This window comes from Umbelopsis ramanniana (genome assembly GCF_025399195.1).
Source record: "Umbelopsis ramanniana AG unplaced genomic scaffold K450scaffold_77, whole genome shotgun sequence".
Classification (NCBI taxonomy): domain Eukaryota; kingdom Fungi; phylum Mucoromycota; class Umbelopsidomycetes; order Umbelopsidales; family Umbelopsidaceae; genus Umbelopsis; species Umbelopsis ramanniana.
Genome location: NW_026252163.1, coordinates 42,768 through 63,735, shown reverse-complemented (window position 1 = coordinate 63,735; position 20,968 = coordinate 42,768). Strand labels below are relative to the sequence as shown.

Sequence of the window (20,968 nt, the reverse complement as noted above, 5' to 3'; positions counted from 1 at the left end):
GTACATGTGTCAGCATATAAAGCGGGGAAATTGTGTTCTGTTCCCAATCGGTAGAAGAGAACTCAAATGGAATATTGGCAAAAGGTGTGAAACCCCAATCATTTCTTTCACATGTACCAAGGATGGTCGTGTGAAAAGATACGTTCCGCGAAAGAATACTGAATATTTTATATATCAGAAAATAATTACATGATGCAAATTGCATTTGGAGGAGAGGCTACACCTCCCATCTTGTTCAAAGGTGCGGACGTGAAGAAGAATTCATAGACGCCAGTTTTAGCCGCTTCCTCAGCCAAATGTTCGAGATTGAACAATTCACCAATAGGCATACCCCATCTGCAAACAGTAAGACTTTGTTAGACATTTTAAATCGATAACAACAAATATATAGTACATTATTGCTTACCCTCCAAGAAGAATAGCATCTGTTGCATGTTGAAATGAATGGTTTAGTTAGTTGTTCTTCACTTTTTCAAGACATCCATGCTACTAGTTTTACTTACGCATTGCGTTATCCAATCCGTTGGTTGGTGGCCAAGCTTCAAAAGCAACGGTATCACCTGCAACAGTGGAGAAATGGTGATTCCATATCCACTCCAAACTTTCATCGCATGGCTTGACGCCACATACCGCGGCCACTTCAGCAAGGCTTGCCTTAAGTTCGTCATTTGCATTGTTGTATGCTTCAGTGAAGCCGCTACGAATGAGAAGGATATCACCTTCCTTAAACGTAACACCTTGTTCCTCAGCGACTTTGTCCAGATCCTTGATGTCGATCTCGTAGCGTGTCAATGGGTCGTATTCAACGCCGTGTTTCACGGCCCATCGACGAAAATCAAGAAGAACAGCACGGCCAGCAATGCCTTTTCTTGCCAAATGGTGGATTCCGAGCTTTTCATTTCCTGATCGGACATCCTTTGCAGTGGTATTGTTGTAGAAAACTCCAGGTGTGTGTCTGTTACACACATGTCCAAGGCCGTCCCATTGACTTGAGGACTGCGTGTTCCAGTTGTTATAGACATCATCGAAAGCACAATCTGGCATCAGCTCCTTGATAACATGTTCAAACCCTCCACGATTGAACATGGTATACTTGTTTTCCATAGTCCAGTTCATCGGGAAAAGCTTGCCAGTGCGCACCAACTTGGACGCTTCTTTGGCACGTTCAGTGGTTAACAAGTTCATTGTTCCCAAACTGTCATCATCACCCCAGAGACCCCAAGCTGATTTAGCGGGATACTTTGCATCGATAGGAAGATCTTTGAACGAGGGAAGTGACATAATGACAGAGAAGTGACTGAAGTGGAACTTTGTTAAGAGCATGAATCCTATTTTATAGTAAGCGGAATTTGGATGACTGTACAGAAATGAGGTTTTACCCATTCCCAAGGTATCCCAACTGTGTCTCATAACGAATTTGCGGAACGACTCAAAATTGACAATTTTGACTTATTAAAGTGTATGTCAAGCTCGAACAATCTACATGTTTATTTAATTTGCCTCGGTCTATTCTGATGGGTATAGATTGTCAATTCAAAGACGTAATGGGACTCTACCGGCCGTTCTTTCCGGGTTCGTCCATAAGCTAAAATACTTAAAAATGTTTGTAAGCTCAATAGTCTATGCAGTTTTCGTCTTTGCGTCATGGGCTCGATAATAAAGATGATATCAATGCAACATGCAGTTTATATAATACGATTTACAAATCTGATTAACAGACGGTACGCTAGTGTCTCAAAATTCTTAATTTTAATCTTCATCCGATTCCGGCATGTCGGTAGTATCTTCATCCGGGGAGAAGGCCACTTTCGCATTGTGACCACTAGTGTTGCCAGCAGAGGAAGGTTTCCAAGTGCCGTCGTGCATGGCTAACTGATCCTTTTTCCGCTTGGCGTCGAGAATAAGGAAAGATTCGGTTAGAGTTTTCTCCTGCTTTGTGAGTTCCTTTATGCCATCTTCTTCGACAATACACGATGTCTCGAAATCCCAGTCTTCTCCTTCGGCAAAATGGGTGAATTTCATGTATCGATCAGGCCAGCGATTCTTATCTCGCAGAAGGCCGCCATTCCACCACCAAGGTCGACCATCAACACCAAGGTGAAGTTGGTTTCCGCATACTCGCGTTGGTTCACCACCATCACCTAGTCCTCCAATGACAGCGCCGTAAGAGCTGACGAACGCGTAAGGAGTCTGCATCATTTCATAACCAACCCAGAATGTCTGTATAAAACAAAAATCGATAATAAATATCATATCCAATTTGTCAAAATGCAGTTTTAAGACCATCGACCTACCTCTTTGTCACCATGTACTCGATCGTAAGTCACTTCGTCACGCTCACGTTTGTCGTTCATTTTACATGTTGACATTAAACCAAGAGCTGCTTTACGCTTGTCGATGACAACAACTCCGGATTCTTGCTCGTGCGATGAGCGCAAAGTGAACCATCTTGTCTTTCTAACAAGAGAACTCATAGTGGGTAAGAAGGACAGCATCCACTTTCTTCCGCCATCCCAGTCAGCGAACAAGGTTCGATCATAGAAGAAAAGGGAGCCTGTTTTCTTGTAACCTGCATCTTCCAAGAAGGATTCGGGCTTTTTGAAAAAGAACACATCAGCATCGGAAAGGATAACTTCGGTGAAGCTGGATGCCAAAATAGCGAAGGGCTTCATAGCCCAGCCGCCAAACTGTGTCCACGTGTCATCAATATACTGCGATAAGTCAACAGTCTTGACATTGGTAAATTCCGTCTCAAAATACTGGCGCTTGACTTCAGAGAGATCATCATCGTTGATGTAAAAAATTTCAATGGGGATGTTGGATTTGTGAGCTTCTCGAATAGAGCGAATGGTTGTAGCTGCATGATAGAACTGATCGTTGCCGACACAGAAGATCATGCCTGCCCCCTTGCTCTGCTTTTGCGCATCAAATAAACTGATGTACTGGAGATGCAACCACGGGTATAAAACAGTCTCCAACTGAAGAAAGAGTTCCCATGTATCCTTGAAAGGAGGTTGTTGAATGTCTTTTCCATTGGACTGCAATTCATCGAGATACTGGAAGAGAGCCTTGTATGTCCTCTCTTGCATAGTCAACGATTTGAAATTGGGCCGGTCTTCAGGCTGGGTCAACAAATTCATCCAGTCTGATTGACCTTTTACTGACAACAAGTACTCCGTATCCGAAAGATTCCAGGGCTTAGAAGGGTGAGGTACGGCAATGTCGTAGGACTGGAGGAGAACCTCAAGATCGGTGTCGTTGGCTAAAATCACTAAATAACAACGCCGAACAATCGCATTAATAAAATGGCTCGGTATACGACTTGAGGGTTTTAGCCTACTTACCAGGTTCCAAAACAGCCCTTCGTCCCTCAATCTCCTTTATTTTTGTCATTTTTCTTCTATCTTCGTCCTCTCTTAGCGTTTCTTGTTGATTGGCAATCAACTTCTGCATTTCTTCAGCATCTTTGGAAATACTTCGAGAAGAATAGTCTTCCCAAAAGTCTACACGAACTGTGATGGCTATGATGCCCATGAGTATGAGCATCAGCACAGCAAGCTGGATATGCCTGGACAAATCCCAAGATTGCGGCATGCTGTTTGCCGATAGAAACAAGGGGAGCAACAGATATCAATTTAGAGGAGCTTGAATGCAGCTTTAAAATTTTATTTTTATATCAGTTCAGGCACAGCGGGGAGCAACCAATCGCCCCTTCCCAGAGCATAGGAAAAATGCCAGCCTTATTGCCACTTCTGTCCAGCCTCACGATGCACTCTTGGCCCGTGAAACAAAGCTTGAGCGTTGGTTTAATTTCACAAGAAACAAGGCTCATATATTAAAATCCTTCTGCCGGCCACATCCAGCCCTTGGTGTCTGCTATATCGCCATTTTGAATAGCTTTGTACTGTTTATAAAGAGCTTCAAAGCCAGCGCCAATTTCAGTCTGTTCTCCAGATCCAATGTTGTAGGATTTCTCTCCTCGAGAAATTCTCTTTACGGGAGTGATTACAGCTGCCGTTCCACAAGCTGCGATTTCATCAAACTTGCCTTCCTCAATCTCACTGAAAGGAACATCACGCTCTTCGACCGTCCAACCAAGGTCGCGTGCTATCTCTACCAAGGAAATTCGTGTCACAGATCGTAAAATTGTCCGGCCGTTAGGTGTCACCAATGTAGTGACCCCATCCTTGTTGCTAAGAGCCACAAAGTTAGACGTGGAAAACTCGTCCACGTATGTATGTGTTTTGGAGTCGAGATGCAGGGTGATTGGGAATCCTTGCTTTTTTGCCTTTTCGGTAGGAAGAAATACTGGAGCGTAATTTCCTCCGAGCTTGAAAGAGCCTGTGCCCAGAGGAGCAGCTGATATAATGGGAAAAAAAATGAAACAAACGCTTAATGTCCATCCCACAAGCATAAATATGCAAATAAAAAATAAAAAGAAATGCTTACAGCGGTCAAAGTCTTCAATAATGCAAGCGTCGACAGGCTTAACACCATCCTTGTAATAGTTTCCGACTGGGACACCGAAAACGATGAAAGTAAACTCAGGAGCTGGCGACAACCCAATCATAGGGCCGCTTCCAAACAACAAAGGTCTTAAGTACAACGAACCACCAGAGCCATATGGTGGAACATACTCCAAATTAGCTTGAACAGTCTTCTTGATAGCCTCTAAAAAGATTTCTTCCGGAATTCCAGGCATGGAGCCGAAGGCGGCTGTCAGGTTCATACGCTTGCCATTTTCGTGAGGTCGAAACACGCGGATGCGTCCGTCCTTTGTACGAAAAGCTTTCAACCCTTCAAAACACTGTGCAAAAAAAATCAGCAACTACGCTGATGATAATTAACCATGTTTCTTCGAGCACCCTTTACCTCTTGACCATAATTCAAACCAGTCGAGCACATGTGAACGTTGAGGTAAGGATTCGTTTCTAGCGATCCTTCATCCCAACCATTCTCGGGAGTCCAGGTATATTTGGCATATCCATTGATATCACGGTATTGAAAACCGATGTTTTGCCAGTCAAGTTTGTCTGTAGGTGGTGTAGTAGGATTTGACATTTGTAACAGTTCTAAACGTAAAAAAAAGTGACTTTTACGTGAGACACAATGAGTGAACTGATTTTATTGGCTGAGCCCCGATAATTTCAGATGAATCATTTCCTCAGATCTTTATACTTTAGCCGAAAACGTTTAATTTCTCAATATTTTTGGCCACCTTGCAAAGTGTTTGCAATTCGATATATAGAATTAGATAAGTAAGATATAGAACTCGTGTTGCCAGCTTCAGAAATTTCTTCTGTGCTAGAATGGACTGAGTCGTCATCGCTGTTTTTGACAGACGCAACGGAGCCGGACGTCCGATATATTATGGACGAAAGCCAGGCAAACGTTCCTGTATTATCCGTCTGTTTAGACTCAGACTTGTCTAGCTTGCTTGAATCTGATTGCTCTTCCAATGCCTTTTCAACAAAGCTTTGATTCTCGTTGACTTTGTTAACGTATTCGACCTGCAAACTGTTTAACGTCGTCCGTAAATTTCCTATCTCCGCCAAAAGATCCTGCACAAGCTTGACCATGACAAAGAAGCTGCCGAGAGAAATTGTTTCCTGAGCCCATGGTTGCTCTTGATCCTTGACGCCTTGTTGAACCCATGAAAATCGACTATCCAATGCTTGAATATCTTGATTTACATTTTCAATGATAGAATTGGATAAATCCGTTAACTTGAGCATATCAAATGCACGATGCAGCCTTCGATTGAGAATTCTTATTTCCGTGCCGCTGAGTCTCTTCTGTAGATTAAACGCAAGGTCATATAGCACCTTGTATGGGTGACGTAACTCTTGTCCACCATAACTTGGTGAGTGGGGTGGTGAAGGAGTCACGAATATACTGGACTGAGATAATGGGGAGCCAAATTTGGTCTTCATAGGTGTACTGGTACTGCGCTGTGGGTTGATAGAGGCATCTCCTGCGTAAGTATCAACACTGATCATGCTCTCCGGCTTTTTAAACATTATTGGTTTTCCAGGCAGTGACTGTGACAGGTTTGACTTTTGCGCCTCTTCCAGCTTCGATAGTAGGGATATAGGTTGAGGTTTATGATTGCCGACATCCTCGGGCACGTTTACATTGAATCGAGGAGGAGAAGTAGCTAAGATACTGCTCGTCCATGATCCACTTAATTGGCTTGACATATCGGTTGATTTTGCATGTTTATGCTTGGGCATTGGAATAGAAAAATTATCCCTTGATTCTGCATTATGATGAATGTGGTCGTAATCCTCATCCTCGTCGTTCTTTGTATCATTTTCCGCTTCTTGTACACGTGAAGAAAGTGCTGAAATGGTCTCTTGTTGATTTAAGATTTCTCCTTTAAGCTTGTTATTTGCTGTGGCAAGCTCCTGAATTAATGAGATTAATTGAGCGCCTTGTGTTTCTTTATTGGGAGAACCTTTGGAAATCTAGTATGCACGATTGTTAGCATATTTCACATCTCACTTCGAGCACTTATTACCCTATCACGTACATGTAATAAGTCTTGTCGCATCTTGTTATTAGATTCCTTCAACCAAGCCAGTGCCTTGTAATCTTCACTGCTACTCTCCAGCTCTTTCATCTGTCGTTTCGTCATATGATATGATGCATGCAGTGCCTCTAATGAAATCCAACATATTTAACCCGCCATCCTTTAACTCAATAGCTCATCCTCACCACATAATTTACCGTATCGAGATTTCAGCTTTCGATACTTGGACTCGACCGCTGCTTCGTTTTTTTGTACACTGCTAAGCTCTTGCAAAAGGTCGTCAACCTATCATTATTAAATTGAGTGAGTCGAGGCCTACCATTGCCAGCGATACGGAGATTTAAGATCGTACCTTGCTCTGCATTGTTTGCTCCATAGAATGGCTCTGCGCAACTATCACTTGCAATGCCTTAATTTCTGCGATTTCTGACTTCTTAGCTTGATTTTCGTCCTCTAAGTTCTTACACCGTATAGAGATTATTTCGAGGTCTTTTTGCACAGCTTCTACCATCTATCAAGTACAAGTCATTCAGCATTATCCTACATTTATGCGACGAATTGTCACAATACTAACCTTTTTCGATCTCTCTCGTTCAGCAATAGCTCTAACTCGGTCGTCTTTCGCTTGCTCGTTTTCAATCTTTGCTTCATGGTTCAGCCTTTCCAACTCTTTCTTTTCGGCGGAAATTAATTTGATCTACATAGTGAAGCAAGCGGTTAACATACATGCCATCAACTTTATCCTTTAAGAGGAAGAACTCACCTTCTGTTCCAACTCGGCTTGAATGGCCTGAGCGTCCATTGTGTAGCGTTCATGCTTATGCAGCAAAGTTTGGCCAATTTCTGATTCAAAAGTTGCATAATATTGTTAGACTTCCTCACGTCATGAGCTGGTATTACCGTTCTTTACCCGTACCTGCAGCTAATCTTGCGTCTGATTCCGCCTTTTGGAGACTCTGCTCATATTGCTTCTGGCTTGGACATTCAATCTCGCCACAGCAGCAATTGATGTCAGTTGTGTCGTCCTGATGCGATTGTCGTGATGCTAGCAAGTATTCGAGACTGTCGCTCAATGGGTCATGTGAGGTGTTGTGGTTTCCTGGCATTTCTGCTGTAGAGCTGGGATCAGCCATGAGCTGTAAGTCGTAAACAAAATAATATTTCAACAGCTCTTTCCGGCTTTTTTGTACAATGGCTTCAGTCCAAATAGCTTCAGTCCAAACAAGAGGAGAATATTGTAATAAAAAGGTTTCAAGTTTCAATAGCAGTTTCAACTTACTTTTTAAAGTGGTGATACAACCCCAGAATGAGGACTACCTCATTCCTAACAGGCTGTAAATTAGGTACCTACTTTCAACTGGACTTACCGTCAGCTTTGGTACATTTGGAGTATTCGGTACTTGTGCTATTAATTTATTGTTTCTTCATCCAATTTTTGCCTACTGGTACTGTTTCCACTTTTGCCATACTTTGACTTCATACCTCTTTCATCTTTGATATTCACATGTGTGAAGAAGAACGGAATCTACGTTCCATTTACACCAGAAGAAATAATCGTATTTTATAAAGAAAAAAGAATTATTGTATTATACCACAGCATATTTACAGCCTCTATACCCATGCGAATATGAGCAAAAGATGTCAGCCCTCGGCTGCAAAATGCTACTGTTGAATTCTCATGTTTCCTTATTTGTGAATCTTTGTTCACCTGACGCAGCCAAATCCCCAAAAGTGCTGTGATCCATGACAAAACCATTCAATCCTTACCCACATGATAGTACACTATCTTTGACAAGCTAAGGGACATATCTTGCGTTTTGTTCGGATTTGAATGTACATCTCGAAGCACTTATACCTTTCCGACACTGTATTAACGAGTAGCATTCGTGTAAATGGTTCACATCTACATTGATAGTAGAAAATGTGACATGAGCGTCCTGGTGGGATTGTTTTCTTGACAGGAAGATTGTCTCTTTCTCGCTCGAAAAAGAAATTCAACTTGTCAACATCCATTGCATATTCCCACAACGAGAATGACCACCGGGTAGAAAACAACGGTTTGCATGCCATTTTCTATTCAGTGACGCATTTTCTCTCTTTTTGAAGATTACGAAACTCCTTTATTGTTTATGAAAGTTTCAATCTTTTTCAAAACACCTTTTATCACCTTTTCTCTCATCTTCACTTCAAATGGCCAGTGCACAACAAATGCAACTCAAGTATCCGACAGCGTACCATCTTCAGATCCTCAAAGATAGGCACCATTCAAACGATGGAAATTCGCTACCTATGGATGAAGACCGCTTTCTTACTGAGACTGGTTATGTGGATATGAGACAACTCAGTTACTTTTCCGATCTCGACGGGATTGGATCTCATGATTCCATGCCTTTCAAGGTCGCCTCTGAACCTTTGTTCACTGGCCCTTCAGATCCTATTCCTCCGTATCAAGTCGATTCGCTTACAATACACGGATCAATTCCTATTGGCATCAAAAACGCATATGCTCACCGAATGATACCAGAAGGCTCTAACCAGGCATGGTCGGCTCCTGATTCACCAAACCAAGCCCATTCTGGACTAAATTCTATTCCAACTCATCCATATTCAATGGATCATGCGAGCTTGTCTGCTAGTAGCTACGAGGACGATCCTAGGACACAAGCAAAGTAAGCAAATAAGGTTTTTTATTGAATGCTGCCACCATATCTTCGAATGAACATTCTCAATTTGCTTTTGTAATAGCTTGCAGCAGGCTATGGAAAGACGTCGAAGACGCAGAGAGTCTCATAACGCAGGTAAATCATGTGTGCTCCAAATATATCGGTGATCTTCTCATCAACCATCAATTTTCTTTCCAACGTCAATATTAGTGGAAAGACGGAGACGTGACCATATCAACGAATGCATTCAGGTACCGAACTTTGCCGCCATGAGGCAGGAAATTTTCCGCGCGTTTACTAACTATCATAGTAGAAGATTGGATTTTTACTTCCGGAAGACACGCCAGAAGGAAAATATAATAAATCCAACAAAGGCTTGATTTTGCAAAGTAGCATCGAGTTCATCAAATCCCTGGAAGATCAAATAGCACAGTATCAATCGCAGGTTGCTCAACTTGAAGCTGAACTTCGATTTTGCCGCAACGGTCACTAACCATTGTGAAGGACCTTCCTGTTCCAAGACTGCGGAGCATATTATACAGGAAACAGCAAGAATGCGCGTACGAGCGCCAAACCGAGACTTGAGACTGTAATGCCTTTTCCCTCGAAATTACGACTGGTTAGGTATGGCCGTAACAAGCTTTTTCTTTCATTTGCTGGCAATCCTTTCAAATATATTTATATTTTTCCTTGATTTTGGTTTTCCGGAAATCCCTTTTATACTCTACTCTTACGTATAACACTCATTTTCTTTACTTCACTTATGGAGAAGCTTGATTTGCATGTCACATTGCTTTTGTGCTCTCCCGTCGCTTGCTATCAAACATTGCCCTTTATATCATATATTTCTTTATTCTTTTGATAATTTTTTGTACAGCAACAGTTATAATATTCCATACGTATTCGTTCAAATGTCAATACACTCTCATCCGCCACATTGTGAATTGAATCAGCGAAATCCCATGACGTCGAAAAAAATGTGTCTGCAGTCCAAAAACACCAGCTCCGAACCGAACAAATCGACATAAACCAGAGTACCTCAAGAATCAAGTAGCCTTCCTCACTCAACCTCTATATACTACATCCATCACACCATGTCATCCCCAAACGGAAGTCGGATGCGCATTGGACAGTACAATATCATTAAGAGCATAGGAGTTGGCTCATTTGGAAAAGTCAAGCGTAAGCAGTTCACTGTCGATTGCAAGCGTTATTTTGCTACCTTTCAATGCTTACAAATTCAACATTCCTGCAGTGGCCGTTCATTCCACTACCGGACAAAAAGTTGCTTTGAAAATTATCAACAGGAAAAAAATTGCCAGCTTGGACATGGCAGGAAGAGTTAAACGGGAGATTCAGTACCTCAAGCTCTTGCGACACCCTCATATTATCAAGCTGTAAGTAAACTCTTTACCGACTGCTTCGCGAACTTGACACTAAAAATTATATCTTTTATTAGCTATGAAGTCATTGTAACACCGACAGATATCATCATGGTTATCGAGTATGCTGGAGGAGAGCTGTTCAATTACATTGTTGAAAAGGGCAAGGTAACTGCGCGACGACATGACACGGATCAGCTGTGGCGTTTTGTTTTCTAACGGGCCATTGTTTCGGCTAATAGATGGGAGAAGATGATGCTAGGCGATTTTTCCAGCAGATCATTTGTGCAGTAGAATACTGTCATCGTCACAAAATTGTCCATCGGTGAGTGTTTACATATGTGCTACCTCGTGCCATCCCGATTTTTTCATGCAGTCCCAGGTTAACAAGCATCTCTTCCAAACAGTGATTTGAAACCCGAAAAGTAAGTGTGGTGTATGAAACGTGGTCAAATGAAAAAATCTGCTTGCTAAACCATTTGCCGTGTCGTTTCTAGCCTCTTGTTAGATGACAATAATAATGTCAAAATTGCCGATTTTGGGCTTTCCAATATTATGACAGATGGTGACTTTCTTAAAACAAGTTGTGGAAGTCCAAATTATGCAGCTGTAAGTGTCCACTGATTCCACCTTGGGTGACGATAGGAATAGGTAGCTGATATTTTCTGTTATAGCCTGAAGTTATTTCCGGAAAGTAAGTAGATGTGTCATAGATCAGATTTACCAAATAGGCGGGCAACCTTTTAATCCAAGCATGATAGGTTATATGCAGGACCGGAAGTCGATGTATGGAGCTGCGGTGTTATTCTCTACGTTATGCTATGTGGTCGACTCCCATTTGATGATGAATACATCCCTACTCTATTCAAAAAGATTAATGGTAGATATGCCATTTCATCTTATATTTTGGTGATCTTGTACTAAATTCATATTCTCAGGTGGCATCTATACAACCCCTTCTTTTTTGAGCCCGGAAACAAAGTACTTGCTGACATCCATGCTGGTCGTGGACCCTCTTAAGCGAATCACTATTCAGGAAATCCGGCAAAATCCCTGGTTTAATGTCGGTCTTCCAGAATATTTGCAACCATTGCCAGATGCGGCCGAAACACTTTCACAGGAAATCGATGAATCAGTTTTGTCAGAGCTAAGCAAAGTGAGCATATGTTATCAGCATTTCGACGGAATTACAAACATACTTAACCATTTTAACTTTACTTTCTTCAGAAAATGGGATATAGTCGTGAAACTATTTATAAGGCTCTATCGGAACCAGATAATAATCAAATAAAGGTTGCTTACCAGTTAGTGGTGGATCATCACCGAATGATCAAAGAGTGTAAGTGCCAAAGCGTTCTCAAGATATGTATCGCTGGTGTACGTACTGACAGATCCTTATAGCCGAAAAACTTTCCAAAGATAACAACATAGAAAGCTTTTTTGCCACCTCACCGCCACCTTGGAATTCTCAATTTGAGGCAAGCTCTCACTTCAAACATTTCATACTCGCAATGACACTGTCTTCTTACCATGTTTATAGGAGCAGGCAAAGGAATCTGGTTATGATGGCAATAATCTTGAGGCTCCGTCCTCTATTGCAGTCTTGAGTTCAAGTTTACCAAAGGGTGACGATAGCATGAGGGGTATGTATGCGGTATCTATTACAAAAAATGGTTGATCGACCAATGCTAACCATTATTGTAGCACAAACACGCCCGTCGTATTCTGGACAGCCCATCATGCCAATGTCAGGCACTCCGCCTCCGGGTGCGAAATCTCCCACTTTGTCTAAAGTCAATCACAGAACTCCACCTGTCAACCGCCAACTATCTACTTCTGGCCCACCATCGAAGCGACAATATAAAGCAAGATCAAAGTGGCATTTCGGTATACGCAGTCGATGCCCTCCTTGGGAAGTCATGCTGGAAATTTTCAAGTCTTTAAAGAACGTTGGTTTCGTAAGTATAATTTCTTATGTGGAATTTTCTTCTCGTCAGCCTGACCACCATCAATTGACCATTCCTTCATTATTAGGAGTGGAAAGTTGTCGATCCCTATCATTTGCGGTGCCGTTATCGTTACGAGTCGGGTGTGATTGTCAAGCTTGATCTACAACTTTACAAATTGGATATCAACAGTTACTTGGTTGACTTCAAGAGCTTGGGACAAGTGATGGCCGAAGGACATTCTCCACAGAATATGAAAACCGACTCGATCGAATCGTACTCACCAACTTCAGACGACATGTACATGGTACCTGAAGAATTTTCATATGAAAATACTCTCAAAATGGCAAACGTCTTGTCTGAACAAGCCGACATTGGTTCAGAATCAGTTTTGAGTACATTCCCTTTCCTAGATGTCTGTAGTAAGCTCATCACAGAACTTGCCATCTCCACGTAAATGTCCTTTGTCACACGTTGTATTCTCTTTCCAATGTATTATATTTTCCCCTCATGTCTTTAAAGCATAATGAACCAAAAGAAAGCTGTGCATTTTTTTATTGAGGTCGTGCGTATATTTGAAGATTGATAATTCTATCCAGTATATCAGTTGACTCTCGCTTAATGACGACGAGATTCAGCAATGACGTTGGTGAGTTCCTCAACCTTTGCCTTAGCACGAACGAATGTACCAAGCTATAAAAGTAATGATGGTTAGGATTAATTTATGCTAATGCAGTTTATTAAGGTTGTACTTACTCTCTTCTTGCAGAGCTTCTTGGCACGCTTGTCCTTGGAGTTCTTGATCAATTCCATGATACGACGTTCATAAGGAGCGAAGCCAGTGACCTCACGGACGAGGTCGCGAACAAACTTGGTGCGCTTGCTTTGGACCTGTGCGTAAGAAATAGCGTTAGCGTTGGATGACATGAGAATGAAGACTGGTAAATTTGAAGAAAACGAATCGGTATGAGAAGAGACAAATATTATTGGCGAATTGACCGAATTGCTGTCGAAGCGTTGGAAATGGTGTAGCCCTTTGACCTTCACAAGCAACTTTCCGGAGAAGTTTCCACTGTTGTAGGGTTGAAAAGGTACACGTTGCCGTAAAATTGTGAAATTTGAAGTCCCAGGTTAATTGGTCTTCAGTATGATGGACATTTGACATTTTGAAACCGCAAATGTGCCATCGGCTGGCAGTAATGGTTGGTATTTCGAATGACGAAAGTTTCGTGACATTTTGAGTTGATATGATGGATGGATATGTTTACTCGATGTATGGATGTCGATGATAGATGAGTTGTTTCTGGTGGGTGATGATCGATGGATACATCCATGGGCTCATATGAAAAAAAAAAAAAAAAGAAGGTGGAAGAAAAAACGACAATGTAAGAGAGGAATTGAGATACATACACCCTTCTTGTAGGAAGGAGTGACCTTGAGCTCACGGCGGGCAGTGATGTGGCCTTTGTTCAGTCCGGTAGCAATGCCAGTGGCGGGCATGATCAAAGATGTGATGTGAAAGGAAGATCTACCCGGAGACAGACTGCGAGAAGCCGTCTCTACCCTGCGAATTGCCTAATTTGGATCTCACGTGATTGTGCGATGAACAGTAGCGGTTTCTTTTTCCACACCCCATTATAATAAATTGATTGTGTGCATCAACGCTAACCAACGCTACCAATAAATAAGACTTATTCTTATTCATTCTTTAAACCTTATATCCGACCATTTCTCTTAATGAAGTTTTGGAAAGGCGAAAATATTAGCTTATAGACTTCGTACGAGTAAGGCTCAGTGGATGCTCAAGTTCATGAGGTACGCATTGAATACTATGTTACATTTCGTAATAAAGCTCTAGTCAAGTTTGACACTGACTTTATCTTTTAAATTTACCAGTGGAATATCTGAGCAACCTGAAAATCGCCCTCTTTGCAAAAACTACGTATCCGTTTGCCGAGTAAAATATGATGAGATTTCATAATGACTTTCTATAAAGCGTTAGATAATTCAACAACTTTTTAGCAGGAACGAACTAACGTTTACTTGGTTTATTTAACTTCAAATCTCCAAGGAAATTTTTTTTGGCTTCTTTCTCCCGTTATTCTGCTTGTAATGTTGCATTTATCGAGTTTTATTTATCTCACTGTCATATTCAGGGTACATAAGCAGATCTAGGAAGTAAGGTGATTTATTCACTAGACTAATCACACAAAATATCGGCATCTTTCAGTGAAGTTTATCCAGCTAAACTTCCACAAGCCATGATATGTGGTGATGGAATAAAACGTAGCTTATAGAAATGTTATCGCTCAGATAGCTAATGGGGTGTTTGCTCTGCTCAAAAATTATCTGGAAATTTACACCCGCTCTTTTGCATAATATCAGGTATTTGGTATTTATGTAGAGGCACTCCTATAATCAGGTTCTTCCTGAAAAATAGATGAATGGTACATGTACCGGTGCGATGACTAGATTGCTGCTTACAATTATTTCCTCCTTAGAGAATGAGTACAATTACAATGAATTACTACGCAGTATATTTTACAAGCTGGTGTGTCATTGAGAGGAATGTATGCACCGAATTAAACATAGAGTCTTGTAATAGCATACTGAAAGACAGTACCAAACTGCTAAAAATTCTATTCAAAATATAGCACAGCATTCGCTGTATATAAAGCTACAACAAGCTCAACATAAAGGAAGCTATCAAAATATTTCATCTAATTTTTTCTTATAAGTATTCCAATGTTGTTAGACCTCTTTTCAAAACTTTAACGAAAGCTGGTGAACAGACGCATTAAATTTTTGTGGAACAACTCAGTAAAAATCAGCCCAAATGGCATCAGTAACATCTTATCACCCATAGATACAGTTCCACCACCGCCGTAAGCATACTTAGACACGAAGTAATTTTGATATTAATTATTAAATTCGCAATAACCAAAGTAAGAAAATGACAAAACAACGCGGTTTAGAACAAATAATTTTTTTGTTTAAATGCATTGTACTGTGTTAAGTATAAAAAAAGCTTTAAAGTGATTGAGCAAGGTATGAAGGACGTTTAAATAAGCCACTTGTGGTATACAATTGAGAATTTATATTAACAAGATAAATAACACAAAATTTACGATTTGACATCGAGCGGTTCTATGGTCTAATGGTTATGACTCCAGACTTTGAATCTGGCAGCCCGAGTTCGATTCTCGGTAGGACCTGCTTTTTTATTTTTTTGGGAGACAGCATTTGCCGCAAATCTTTTTGCCGATCGTTGTGGTTGACTCCGAACGAATTGTCATTTTTTGGTTTTATTATAATAAATGTTAGAGTGCTATATAAAGACGTCTGGTAAAAATATGAAAGCAATTACAAAAAGGATAATTTAAATTTGCATTCATTAAGCTTTTCCTCTTGGGCCCGGAATTTTTTACTGCGATTGTTGCGATGACACCGTGAGAACCAGCTTGCCGTGCAGTTTCAGTGAATTCCCCAAAAACACTGCATAGAAAGAACTCAAGTTTCCCAACTCAAATGTAAAACCCTAATTTCTACCGTCCGCATTAAAAGTTTTTTCAAGGTGTACGAATAATGCCAAAGACCCCTGTAACAAACATTTCAAATTTGGTAGTCGACAAGAAAACTGTGTATCATATGACATATCATCTCAAAAGACAAGTCATTTAAAGCAAATTACAGAAGTTATGACCGTATAAGATGATCACCATATAGTCTGGGAACAATCTATGGTGGCGGTTCTCGGCCCGTATAATGGTGGAGTTTGTACTGTGTGCATTCTGATAACAATATGTTACAAATAGAGAATGTGCCATGGTACGGCCAAGGCAATAGCGATTTTTCATCCGAGTAACAACACCAATAAATGTTATACATATCTTAATAACATAACCATTACCCATAAAGAACTGGTACACCACTGAATGATACTTTAGACATGAGGTCTATAGAGTGGCTGCAATCCTAATAAGAACAAATAGATGGGGTGGTGCGTTCAAAGGAAAGGGCAAGGGCCTACTTTTAGCTAATGGCTGCTAGTAAGGGACGCTTGGCAGCATTTGTAGGGCAGGTGTGATAACAAGTGGGGTCCAAATGGTCATCCACCTTATTCGATAGGCCAATTATGGAGTTAGTGGCGTACGTGGGACTGAGGAGGTAAAGTAGCATGAGAGTAACCGATCCAAGTCTTTCGATAATTGGCATCATGCCAATACGTGCGACAGTCCCTTTCCACTCCTCCTTTTTCCGGAAGGACGGATCACTGTACCACGGTACCACATACTTTCTTTAAGAACAGGGCTTAGTTTAGACAAGCGACTGGGAAGAAAAGATTCTATAGCATAGAGAATGTCTAATAAAACCTCATGTCAGCGGAATTCTGGTAAGCAGAAAGTCCAGTGTGAAAAAATAAAGTTGAGCAAGTCGGGTTACGTCAAATGAGGACTTTTTACCAAGACAAAAAGTAGTCCAGATAAGGGTTATCTTTTAAAGCGAGTGAGACCACCTCAGCGCGAACATGACAATTAAAAACCGAAATTCGCCGTTTTCCACATTTTCCCACTGTTGATCTCTACTTCAATTAATGGGAAATAATGCGAGCCGTGATCAAAAAGTAGAGGGCAAAGGAGAACGAAGGAAACGAAAAGCACTGTCAACAGCTGTGAATAAAGTTGCAAATAACTTTGGTACGAGCTCGACGACAGTAGCAGCAGTTATAGGCGGACCCACCCCGATAGGACACCGAGTGGTTTTACACGACCAAGCGACACCATTATCAACCTTGAACGGACTCAGCATACCGCGACCTTCAGCAGTTTCATCAAAATATAATCACAGTAGAGGGTCTTCTCTAGCAAGCGACGATATGTCGCCTGTAAGTACACCTTCGAACTATTCACCTGGATCCCTTCCACGTACATTCGGCACGGAGGCTGGAAGCCATGGCAGTCTTGTGATTGGAGATGAAATGGGATATCTTATTCTTGAAGGGAAACGGTCTATCGACCGTCGTATTCCACGATCCGAAAAAATTATGAATGGGTCCAAGCTAATGGAAGCAACAGCAAATCCGTCTACTATATATGACTATCAAGGGCCAAAAGAAGTCGATCGACAGCTACGCCAGGTAAGTTGAAGGAAAGGGGTGAAAATTATTTTAATTCCGTTGTCATTCCCGGGATTGCTAACGCTATTATAGCATTATCTCTTCAAGCGAATATTCAACGGTAACTTTGCCGTTCCACTAAAGAACCCGACGTACATATTAGATAGTGGATGCGGTACCGGTAAGTGACGGTAAAAATTATGTCGAATGATGATATGATTACTGAGGCACGAGGTCTGATAGGGTTATGGGCCCACGAGATGAGCCAAGAGTTTCCAAACGCCAGTGTCGTTGGGCTGGATCTGACACCACCGGCGAAGCATCATCGACTGAAGGATGAAAGACTTTTATATGTTCAAGGCAATGTTCATAATCAACTTGAATTCATGGACAATTCGTTTGATTTTGTATATCAGCGAGACATGGCAACAGTCATACCTTTAGGACGATGGATGCAGTTGATCGAGGAATTTTACCGAGTTTTGAAACCGGGTGGATGGCTGCAATTGGTCGAATATGGTAAGGTTTATAAAATTCGGTCAAAGACAATGGTGTGCTTGAAAAAAAAAACGGCTGAATGACGATGCTGACCACTGAAATATGTCTAGACCTTCCGTTCAAATGCCCCGGGCCGGTTCTCAGCCTGATCAACGACTGGTTTGAGATTGCGTCGAACAAGCTGGACATTAGTCCCCAGTACGCTTCCAATATCAAAGATTTTTTAAGAGATGCCTGCTTTCAAGATATTCATGAGCAAGTATACGATATACCCATTGGAGAGTGGCCAGATGATCCAAGTAAGTAAAATTTTGGTGGAGTTAAATAATAATGCTGAGAGAGAAATCATAATTAAACTTTTTTCTCGATCGGTGTTTCTAGTACAAAAGGAGTTTGGATTCTTGTACAGAGAGCAACAAAAGATTTTATTCAAGTCGATGAAGAAATGGTGGCTAGAAGAAATTCATGTATCTTCCGAGGATTATGATAGAGTTTGTCAAGAAGCGTTGAACGAGTTTGATGAGTATCATAGTTTTGCCCGATGGCGAGTTTTTACTGCTAGAAAGCCTTTATAAGCGCCTCTCTAGATTGTGTCCGATGAAATCATTGGTCAAGATAAATATATATAATTTTGCTGCCTCAGAGTCCGAGAAAAGTGAATCCACTCTTTGTTCTTTTATCCTTTTACTACTTCAAAAACATGGTGTCCGGCAACATATTTGACTGGCTTGAACTACCGACTTTGAAATATCATTGGTATGCACTTAAAGCTTGACAGTTGCCTGAACTACATCACCCAGCGGATTGTTAATTCAGTACATCTCAATAGGCATGTGGTACTTGCAACGTTGGTAGCATGTAATGTATTATTCGAGTTGTCTCGAGTGATTTCCCCGCAAATGTTCCCAAAGACTTTCAAGACATTCCGAGGAGTAAGTCGACTAGATCTATTATTTGCCTCATTCCGACAATTGACAAAAAAGGTTATCTGACTAAAAATTTTTTTTTTTTCTTTTGTCTGCAGTTCAATGAAACCAACTGGAATATCCATGTTGTATCCACTGCCCATTGTATAACTGTGGTCATCGGAGCATTTTTAATATTGAACGACTCTGAGCTTGCGAATGACCGCATCTTTGGTTACAGTCCAAAAGCAGCCAACTTTTACTCGATATCATGCGGGTAAGCGTGATGACATACATTTGTTGGGGAAGACTTTGTGCAACCTACTTAAAATTCGTCTGAATGAACAGATACTTTCTATGGGACATGGTAACTGCCGTTCGATACATTAAGCATCAAGGAATTGGAATGGCTTTCCATGGCGTAGCGGCATTTGCTGTTTTCATATTATCATTCGTAAGTGAAAAGTCGAAGATACAACTGCACCAAAAGTATTCTGTTATTTATCAAAAAAAATATATCTAAATTTCCAGCGGCCATTTCTTAACTATTATGGAGCTGTCTTTATCTTGTACGAACTTAGCACACCCTTCCTCAACTTCAATTGGTTTATGGACAAGCTTGGCTGGACCGGCAGTAAGATCCAGTTGTTGAATGGCCTTGTGTTGATATCCACCTTCTTTGGTGCTCGTATAGCGTATGGCTTTTTTATGTCTTATCAGACATGGGGTGAGTTGTAATTCAACGCTATCGGGATCTGAGAGATGACACACTAATTTTCTGTAAATTATAGTCGATGTTTATGCTGTTCGTGATCAAGTGCCTATAAGCTGTAAGTAAAAATGAAATGGCGTTACAAAATTCCGTAAAAGGGTCAGGGTCTAACAGTTGATGTAATTTGCAGATATGTTCATATATGGCATTGCCAACATCGTATTGAACTCCCTCAATGTTTACTGGTTTGGTTTGATGATTCGAATGCTCATCAGACGCTTTTCCACCAAGAAGCCAGCGCCTAGACTGCAGTAGCTCAACTATTCATGAACAGCCAGGTTCAGCAAAATACCATACATTCTATTTGTTACTACCCTTCCTTGTCTTCGAGACACTACTCAACATATATACAAACAGAGCAAGATGTTCTCCTAATTTGTTCGATCGACCGACATATCCCTCCAATAAATTTGACACTAGTAAATCATCCACTAACACATCTATACCAAGAAATGAGAGAGGTGCGTGTGATATATAGACGTAAGCGCCAACGAAAACAGGAGGTAGAGAAACCCAAATCGTAGATGGTGATAAAAATGAGAGACTATGGCACAATGAACTTTGTTATTTTTTGTGAGTTTTCTGCTATTTTGAATTACAAACTATGGCACAGTGTCTACACCAGTTCGTGCCGCCTTGGTGTTCCTCTTTCGAACTCGAGGGGATGCATTGGATGCTCGTGACTTTTTGGCTACCGGGCTAGTAACAGAAATTGGCGAAGTCATCATAGCAGATCCCATTGAGCCTTTCATGGCGGTATTTATATCGTTTGCAGGGAATCCATTAATTTCATGTTCGCTGGGAGAACCTTTACGCTTTCCTGAAAGGAAAAATAAGCTATGTTAGCAAGGTATGCTTCATTGTATGGTCTTACGGCTGGTGGTAATGTGTGTTACCTATACTAGGGCTTTGTTGTGATGGTGATGTATTTTTTGGAGTTTGCTGCGGGGTCATCATTCCGGCACCTACAAGTAAAATTGTAGTTCATTAGCATTGATGAGTCTAGGTTTATAGCGTACACTTCCCCCACTCCACTCACCTGTATCCAAGTTGGATTGTTCGCGTTTGATTAAAGGCGAGCCCGGTAAGTTATCCTCCTGTACAAAACTTCCCATTGCAGCTGCATTTCCCATTTTGGCAATCCTGTTTTGAAT

The 20,968-nt window shown here is 41.1% G+C and overlaps 10 protein-coding genes and 1 non-coding gene across 11 annotated transcripts; 5 read left to right on the top strand and 6 right to left on the bottom strand.

Annotated features, from left to right (window-relative positions):
* Nucleotides 1–143: 143 nt before the first annotated feature.
* Nucleotides 144–1,294, bottom strand: K450DRAFT_259857 (uncharacterized protein). Its single transcript, XM_051592065.1, has 3 exons — nucleotides 504–1,294; nucleotides 407–425; nucleotides 144–336 (listed from the first exon to the last, which is right to left on the bottom strand). The coding sequence occupies exons 1-3, from the start codon at nucleotides 1,279–1,281 to the stop codon at nucleotides 186–188; spliced, it is 948 nt and encodes a 315-aa protein (XP_051440856.1). The 5' UTR covers nucleotides 1,282–1,294; the 3' UTR covers nucleotides 144–185.
* Nucleotides 1,295–1,703: 409 nt separating this feature from the next.
* K450DRAFT_259855 (uncharacterized protein) lies at nucleotides 1,704–3,623 on the bottom strand. The gene is made up of 3 exons (XM_051592064.1): nucleotides 3,345–3,623; nucleotides 2,295–3,271; nucleotides 1,704–2,220 (listed from the first exon to the last, which is right to left on the bottom strand). Exons 1-3 carry the CDS (start codon nucleotides 3,592–3,594, stop codon nucleotides 1,750–1,752), a joined length of 1,698 nt encoding a protein of 565 aa, XP_051440855.1. The 5' UTR covers nucleotides 3,595–3,623; the 3' UTR covers nucleotides 1,704–1,749.
* A 1-nt stretch (nucleotide 3,624) lies between these two features.
* On the bottom strand, nucleotides 3,625–5,085 carry K450DRAFT_259853 (uncharacterized protein). The gene is made up of 3 exons (XM_051592063.1): nucleotides 4,873–5,085; nucleotides 4,450–4,807; nucleotides 3,625–4,359 (listed from the first exon to the last, which is right to left on the bottom strand). Exons 1-3 carry the CDS (start codon nucleotides 5,059–5,061, stop codon nucleotides 3,836–3,838), a joined length of 1,071 nt encoding a protein of 356 aa, XP_051440854.1. The 5' UTR covers nucleotides 5,062–5,085; the 3' UTR covers nucleotides 3,625–3,835.
* A 1-nt stretch (nucleotide 5,086) lies between these two features.
* K450DRAFT_259849 (uncharacterized protein) lies at nucleotides 5,087–7,765 on the bottom strand. Its single transcript, XM_051592062.1, has 7 exons — nucleotides 7,449–7,765; nucleotides 7,296–7,375; nucleotides 7,107–7,229; nucleotides 6,885–7,043; nucleotides 6,730–6,817; nucleotides 6,533–6,660; nucleotides 5,087–6,467 (listed from the first exon to the last, which is right to left on the bottom strand). The coding sequence occupies exons 1-7, from the start codon at nucleotides 7,663–7,665 to the stop codon at nucleotides 5,202–5,204; spliced, it is 2,061 nt and encodes a 686-aa protein (XP_051440853.1). The 5' UTR covers nucleotides 7,666–7,765; the 3' UTR covers nucleotides 5,087–5,201.
* A 1,098-nt stretch (nucleotides 7,766–8,863) lies between these two features.
* On the top strand, nucleotides 8,864–10,002 carry K450DRAFT_259846 (uncharacterized protein; the record flags this gene model as incomplete). Its single annotated transcript, XM_051592061.1, has 5 exons — nucleotides 8,864–9,201; nucleotides 9,278–9,330; nucleotides 9,406–9,446; nucleotides 9,509–9,819; nucleotides 9,965–10,002. 4 exons carry the CDS (start codon nucleotides 8,864–8,866, stop codon nucleotides 9,686–9,688), a joined length of 612 nt encoding a protein of 203 aa, XP_051440852.1. The 3' UTR covers nucleotides 9,689–9,819; nucleotides 9,965–10,002.
* A 211-nt stretch (nucleotides 10,003–10,213) lies between these two features.
* On the top strand, nucleotides 10,214–13,219 carry K450DRAFT_259839 (uncharacterized protein). The gene is made up of 14 exons (XM_051592060.1): nucleotides 10,214–10,377; nucleotides 10,451–10,592; nucleotides 10,655–10,745; nucleotides 10,820–10,902; nucleotides 10,985–11,002; nucleotides 11,075–11,186; nucleotides 11,252–11,271; nucleotides 11,339–11,457; nucleotides 11,516–11,733; nucleotides 11,805–11,916; nucleotides 11,979–12,055; nucleotides 12,118–12,220; nucleotides 12,282–12,535; nucleotides 12,612–13,219. The coding sequence occupies exons 1-14, from the start codon at nucleotides 10,290–10,292 to the stop codon at nucleotides 12,978–12,980; spliced, it is 1,806 nt and encodes a 601-aa protein (XP_051440851.1). The 5' UTR covers nucleotides 10,214–10,289; the 3' UTR covers nucleotides 12,981–13,219.
* K450DRAFT_259835 (uncharacterized protein) lies at nucleotides 13,063–14,060 on the bottom strand. Its single transcript, XM_051592059.1, has 3 exons — nucleotides 13,934–14,060; nucleotides 13,280–13,414; nucleotides 13,063–13,216 (listed from the first exon to the last, which is right to left on the bottom strand). Exons 1-3 carry the CDS (start codon nucleotides 14,021–14,023, stop codon nucleotides 13,142–13,144), a joined length of 300 nt encoding a protein of 99 aa, XP_051440850.1. The 5' UTR covers nucleotides 14,024–14,060; the 3' UTR covers nucleotides 13,063–13,141.
* A 1,606-nt stretch (nucleotides 14,061–15,666) lies between these two features.
* Nucleotides 15,667–15,738, top strand: K450DRAFT_t102. Its single transcript has one exon. It is a non-coding gene; the product is annotated as a tRNA-Gln (tRNA).
* Nucleotides 15,739–17,036: 1,298 nt separating this feature from the next.
* K450DRAFT_259831 (uncharacterized protein) lies at nucleotides 17,037–18,789 on the top strand. The gene is made up of 5 exons (XM_051592058.1): nucleotides 17,037–17,660; nucleotides 17,733–17,820; nucleotides 17,883–18,158; nucleotides 18,248–18,436; nucleotides 18,519–18,789. The coding sequence occupies exons 1-5, from the start codon at nucleotides 17,118–17,120 to the stop codon at nucleotides 18,710–18,712; spliced, it is 1,290 nt and encodes a 429-aa protein (XP_051440849.1). The 5' UTR covers nucleotides 17,037–17,117; the 3' UTR covers nucleotides 18,713–18,789.
* Nucleotides 18,790–18,828: 39 nt separating this feature from the next.
* Nucleotides 18,829–20,245, top strand: K450DRAFT_259826 (uncharacterized protein). The gene is made up of 7 exons (XM_051592057.1): nucleotides 18,829–18,893; nucleotides 18,967–19,069; nucleotides 19,162–19,319; nucleotides 19,391–19,496; nucleotides 19,574–19,769; nucleotides 19,834–19,872; nucleotides 19,945–20,245. The coding sequence occupies exons 1-7, from the start codon at nucleotides 18,838–18,840 to the stop codon at nucleotides 20,067–20,069; spliced, it is 783 nt and encodes a 260-aa protein (XP_051440848.1). The 5' UTR covers nucleotides 18,829–18,837; the 3' UTR covers nucleotides 20,070–20,245.
* A 94-nt stretch (nucleotides 20,246–20,339) lies between these two features.
* On the bottom strand, nucleotides 20,340–20,950 carry K450DRAFT_259824 (uncharacterized protein). The gene is made up of 2 exons (XM_051592056.1): nucleotides 20,711–20,950; nucleotides 20,340–20,634 (listed from the first exon to the last, which is right to left on the bottom strand). The coding sequence occupies exons 1-2, from the start codon at nucleotides 20,769–20,771 to the stop codon at nucleotides 20,417–20,419; spliced, it is 279 nt and encodes a 92-aa protein (XP_051440847.1). The 5' UTR covers nucleotides 20,772–20,950; the 3' UTR covers nucleotides 20,340–20,416.
* Nucleotides 20,951–20,968: the final 18 nt, after the last annotated feature.

Bases quoted from the DNA above. Each gene is read 5' to 3' on its own strand.
- K450DRAFT_259857 (XM_051592065.1), bottom strand. From the start codon at position 1,281: ATGTCACTTCCCTCGTTCAAAGATCTTCCTATCGATGCAAAGTATCCC.
- K450DRAFT_259855 (XM_051592064.1), bottom strand. From the start codon at position 3,594: ATGCCGCAATCTTGGGATTTGTCCAGGCATATCCAGCTTGCTGTGCTG. The intron at 3,272-3,344 runs GTAAGTAGGCTA...GTTGTTATTTAG, and splicing joins AAGGGCTGTTTTGGAACCTG to TGATTTTAGCCAACGACACC. The intron at 2,221-2,294 runs GTAGGTCGATGG...TGTTTTATACAG, and splicing joins GAGTACATGGTGACAAAGAG to ACATTCTGGGTTGGTTATGA.
- K450DRAFT_259853 (XM_051592063.1), bottom strand. From the start codon at position 5,061: ATGTCAAATCCTACTACACCACCTACAGACAAACTTGACTGGCAAAAC. The intron at 4,808-4,872 runs GTAAAGGGTGCT...TTTTTTGCACAG, and splicing joins GTTTGAATTATGGTCAAGAG to TGTTTTGAAGGGTTGAAAGC. The intron at 4,360-4,449 runs GTAAGCATTTCT...CCATTATATCAG, and splicing joins TATTGAAGACTTTGACCGCT to CTGCTCCTCTGGGCACAGGC.
- K450DRAFT_259849 (XM_051592062.1), bottom strand. From the start codon at position 7,665: ATGGCTGATCCCAGCTCTACAGCAGAAATGCCAGGAAACCACAACACC. The intron at 7,044-7,106 runs GTTAGTATTGTG...TGTACTTGATAG, and splicing joins AACGAGAGAGATCGAAAAAG to ATGGTAGAAGCTGTGCAAAA. The intron at 6,661-6,729 runs GTAAATTATGTG...GGATTTCATTAG, and splicing joins AAAGCTGAAATCTCGATACG to AGGCACTGCATGCATCATAT.
- K450DRAFT_259839 (XM_051592060.1), top strand. From the start codon at position 10,290: ATGTCATCCCCAAACGGAAGTCGGATGCGCATTGGACAGTACAATATC. The intron at 10,593-10,654 runs GTAAGTAAACTC...ATCTTTTATTAG, and splicing joins CACCCTCATATTATCAAGCT to CTATGAAGTCATTGTAACAC. The intron at 12,221-12,281 runs GTATGTATGCGG...CCATTATTGTAG, and splicing joins GGGTGACGATAGCATGAGGG to CACAAACACGCCCGTCGTAT.
- K450DRAFT_259835 (XM_051592059.1), bottom strand. From the start codon at position 14,023: ATGCCCGCCACTGGCATTGCTACCGGACTGAACAAAGGCCACATCACT. The intron at 13,415-13,933 runs GTATGTATCTCA...TCTTACGCACAG, and splicing joins CTCCTTCCTACAAGAAGGGT to GTCCAAAGCAAGCGCACCAA. The intron at 13,217-13,279 runs GTAAGTACAACC...TTACTTTTATAG, and splicing joins AGAAGCTCTGCAAGAAGAGA to CTTGGTACATTCGTTCGTGC.
- K450DRAFT_259831 (XM_051592058.1), top strand. From the start codon at position 17,118: ATGGGAAATAATGCGAGCCGTGATCAAAAAGTAGAGGGCAAAGGAGAA. The intron at 17,661-17,732 runs GTAAGTTGAAGG...ACGCTATTATAG, and splicing joins TCGATCGACAGCTACGCCAG to CATTATCTCTTCAAGCGAAT. The intron at 18,159-18,247 runs GTAAGGTTTATA...AAATATGTCTAG, and splicing joins GCTGCAATTGGTCGAATATG to ACCTTCCGTTCAAATGCCCC.
- K450DRAFT_259826 (XM_051592057.1), top strand. From the start codon at position 18,838: ATGGTGTCCGGCAACATATTTGACTGGCTTGAACTACCGACTTTGAAA. The intron at 19,320-19,390 runs GTAAGCGTGATG...CTGAATGAACAG, and splicing joins TTTTACTCGATATCATGCGG to ATACTTTCTATGGGACATGG. The intron at 19,770-19,833 runs GTGAGTTGTAAT...TGTAAATTATAG, and splicing joins TATGTCTTATCAGACATGGG to TCGATGTTTATGCTGTTCGT.
- K450DRAFT_259824 (XM_051592056.1), bottom strand. From the start codon at position 20,771: ATGATGACCCCGCAGCAAACTCCAAAAAATACATCACCATCACAACAA. The intron at 20,635-20,710 runs GTAACACACATT...TTTTCCTTTCAG, and splicing joins ACAACAAAGCCCTAGTATAG to GAAAGCGTAAAGGTTCTCCC.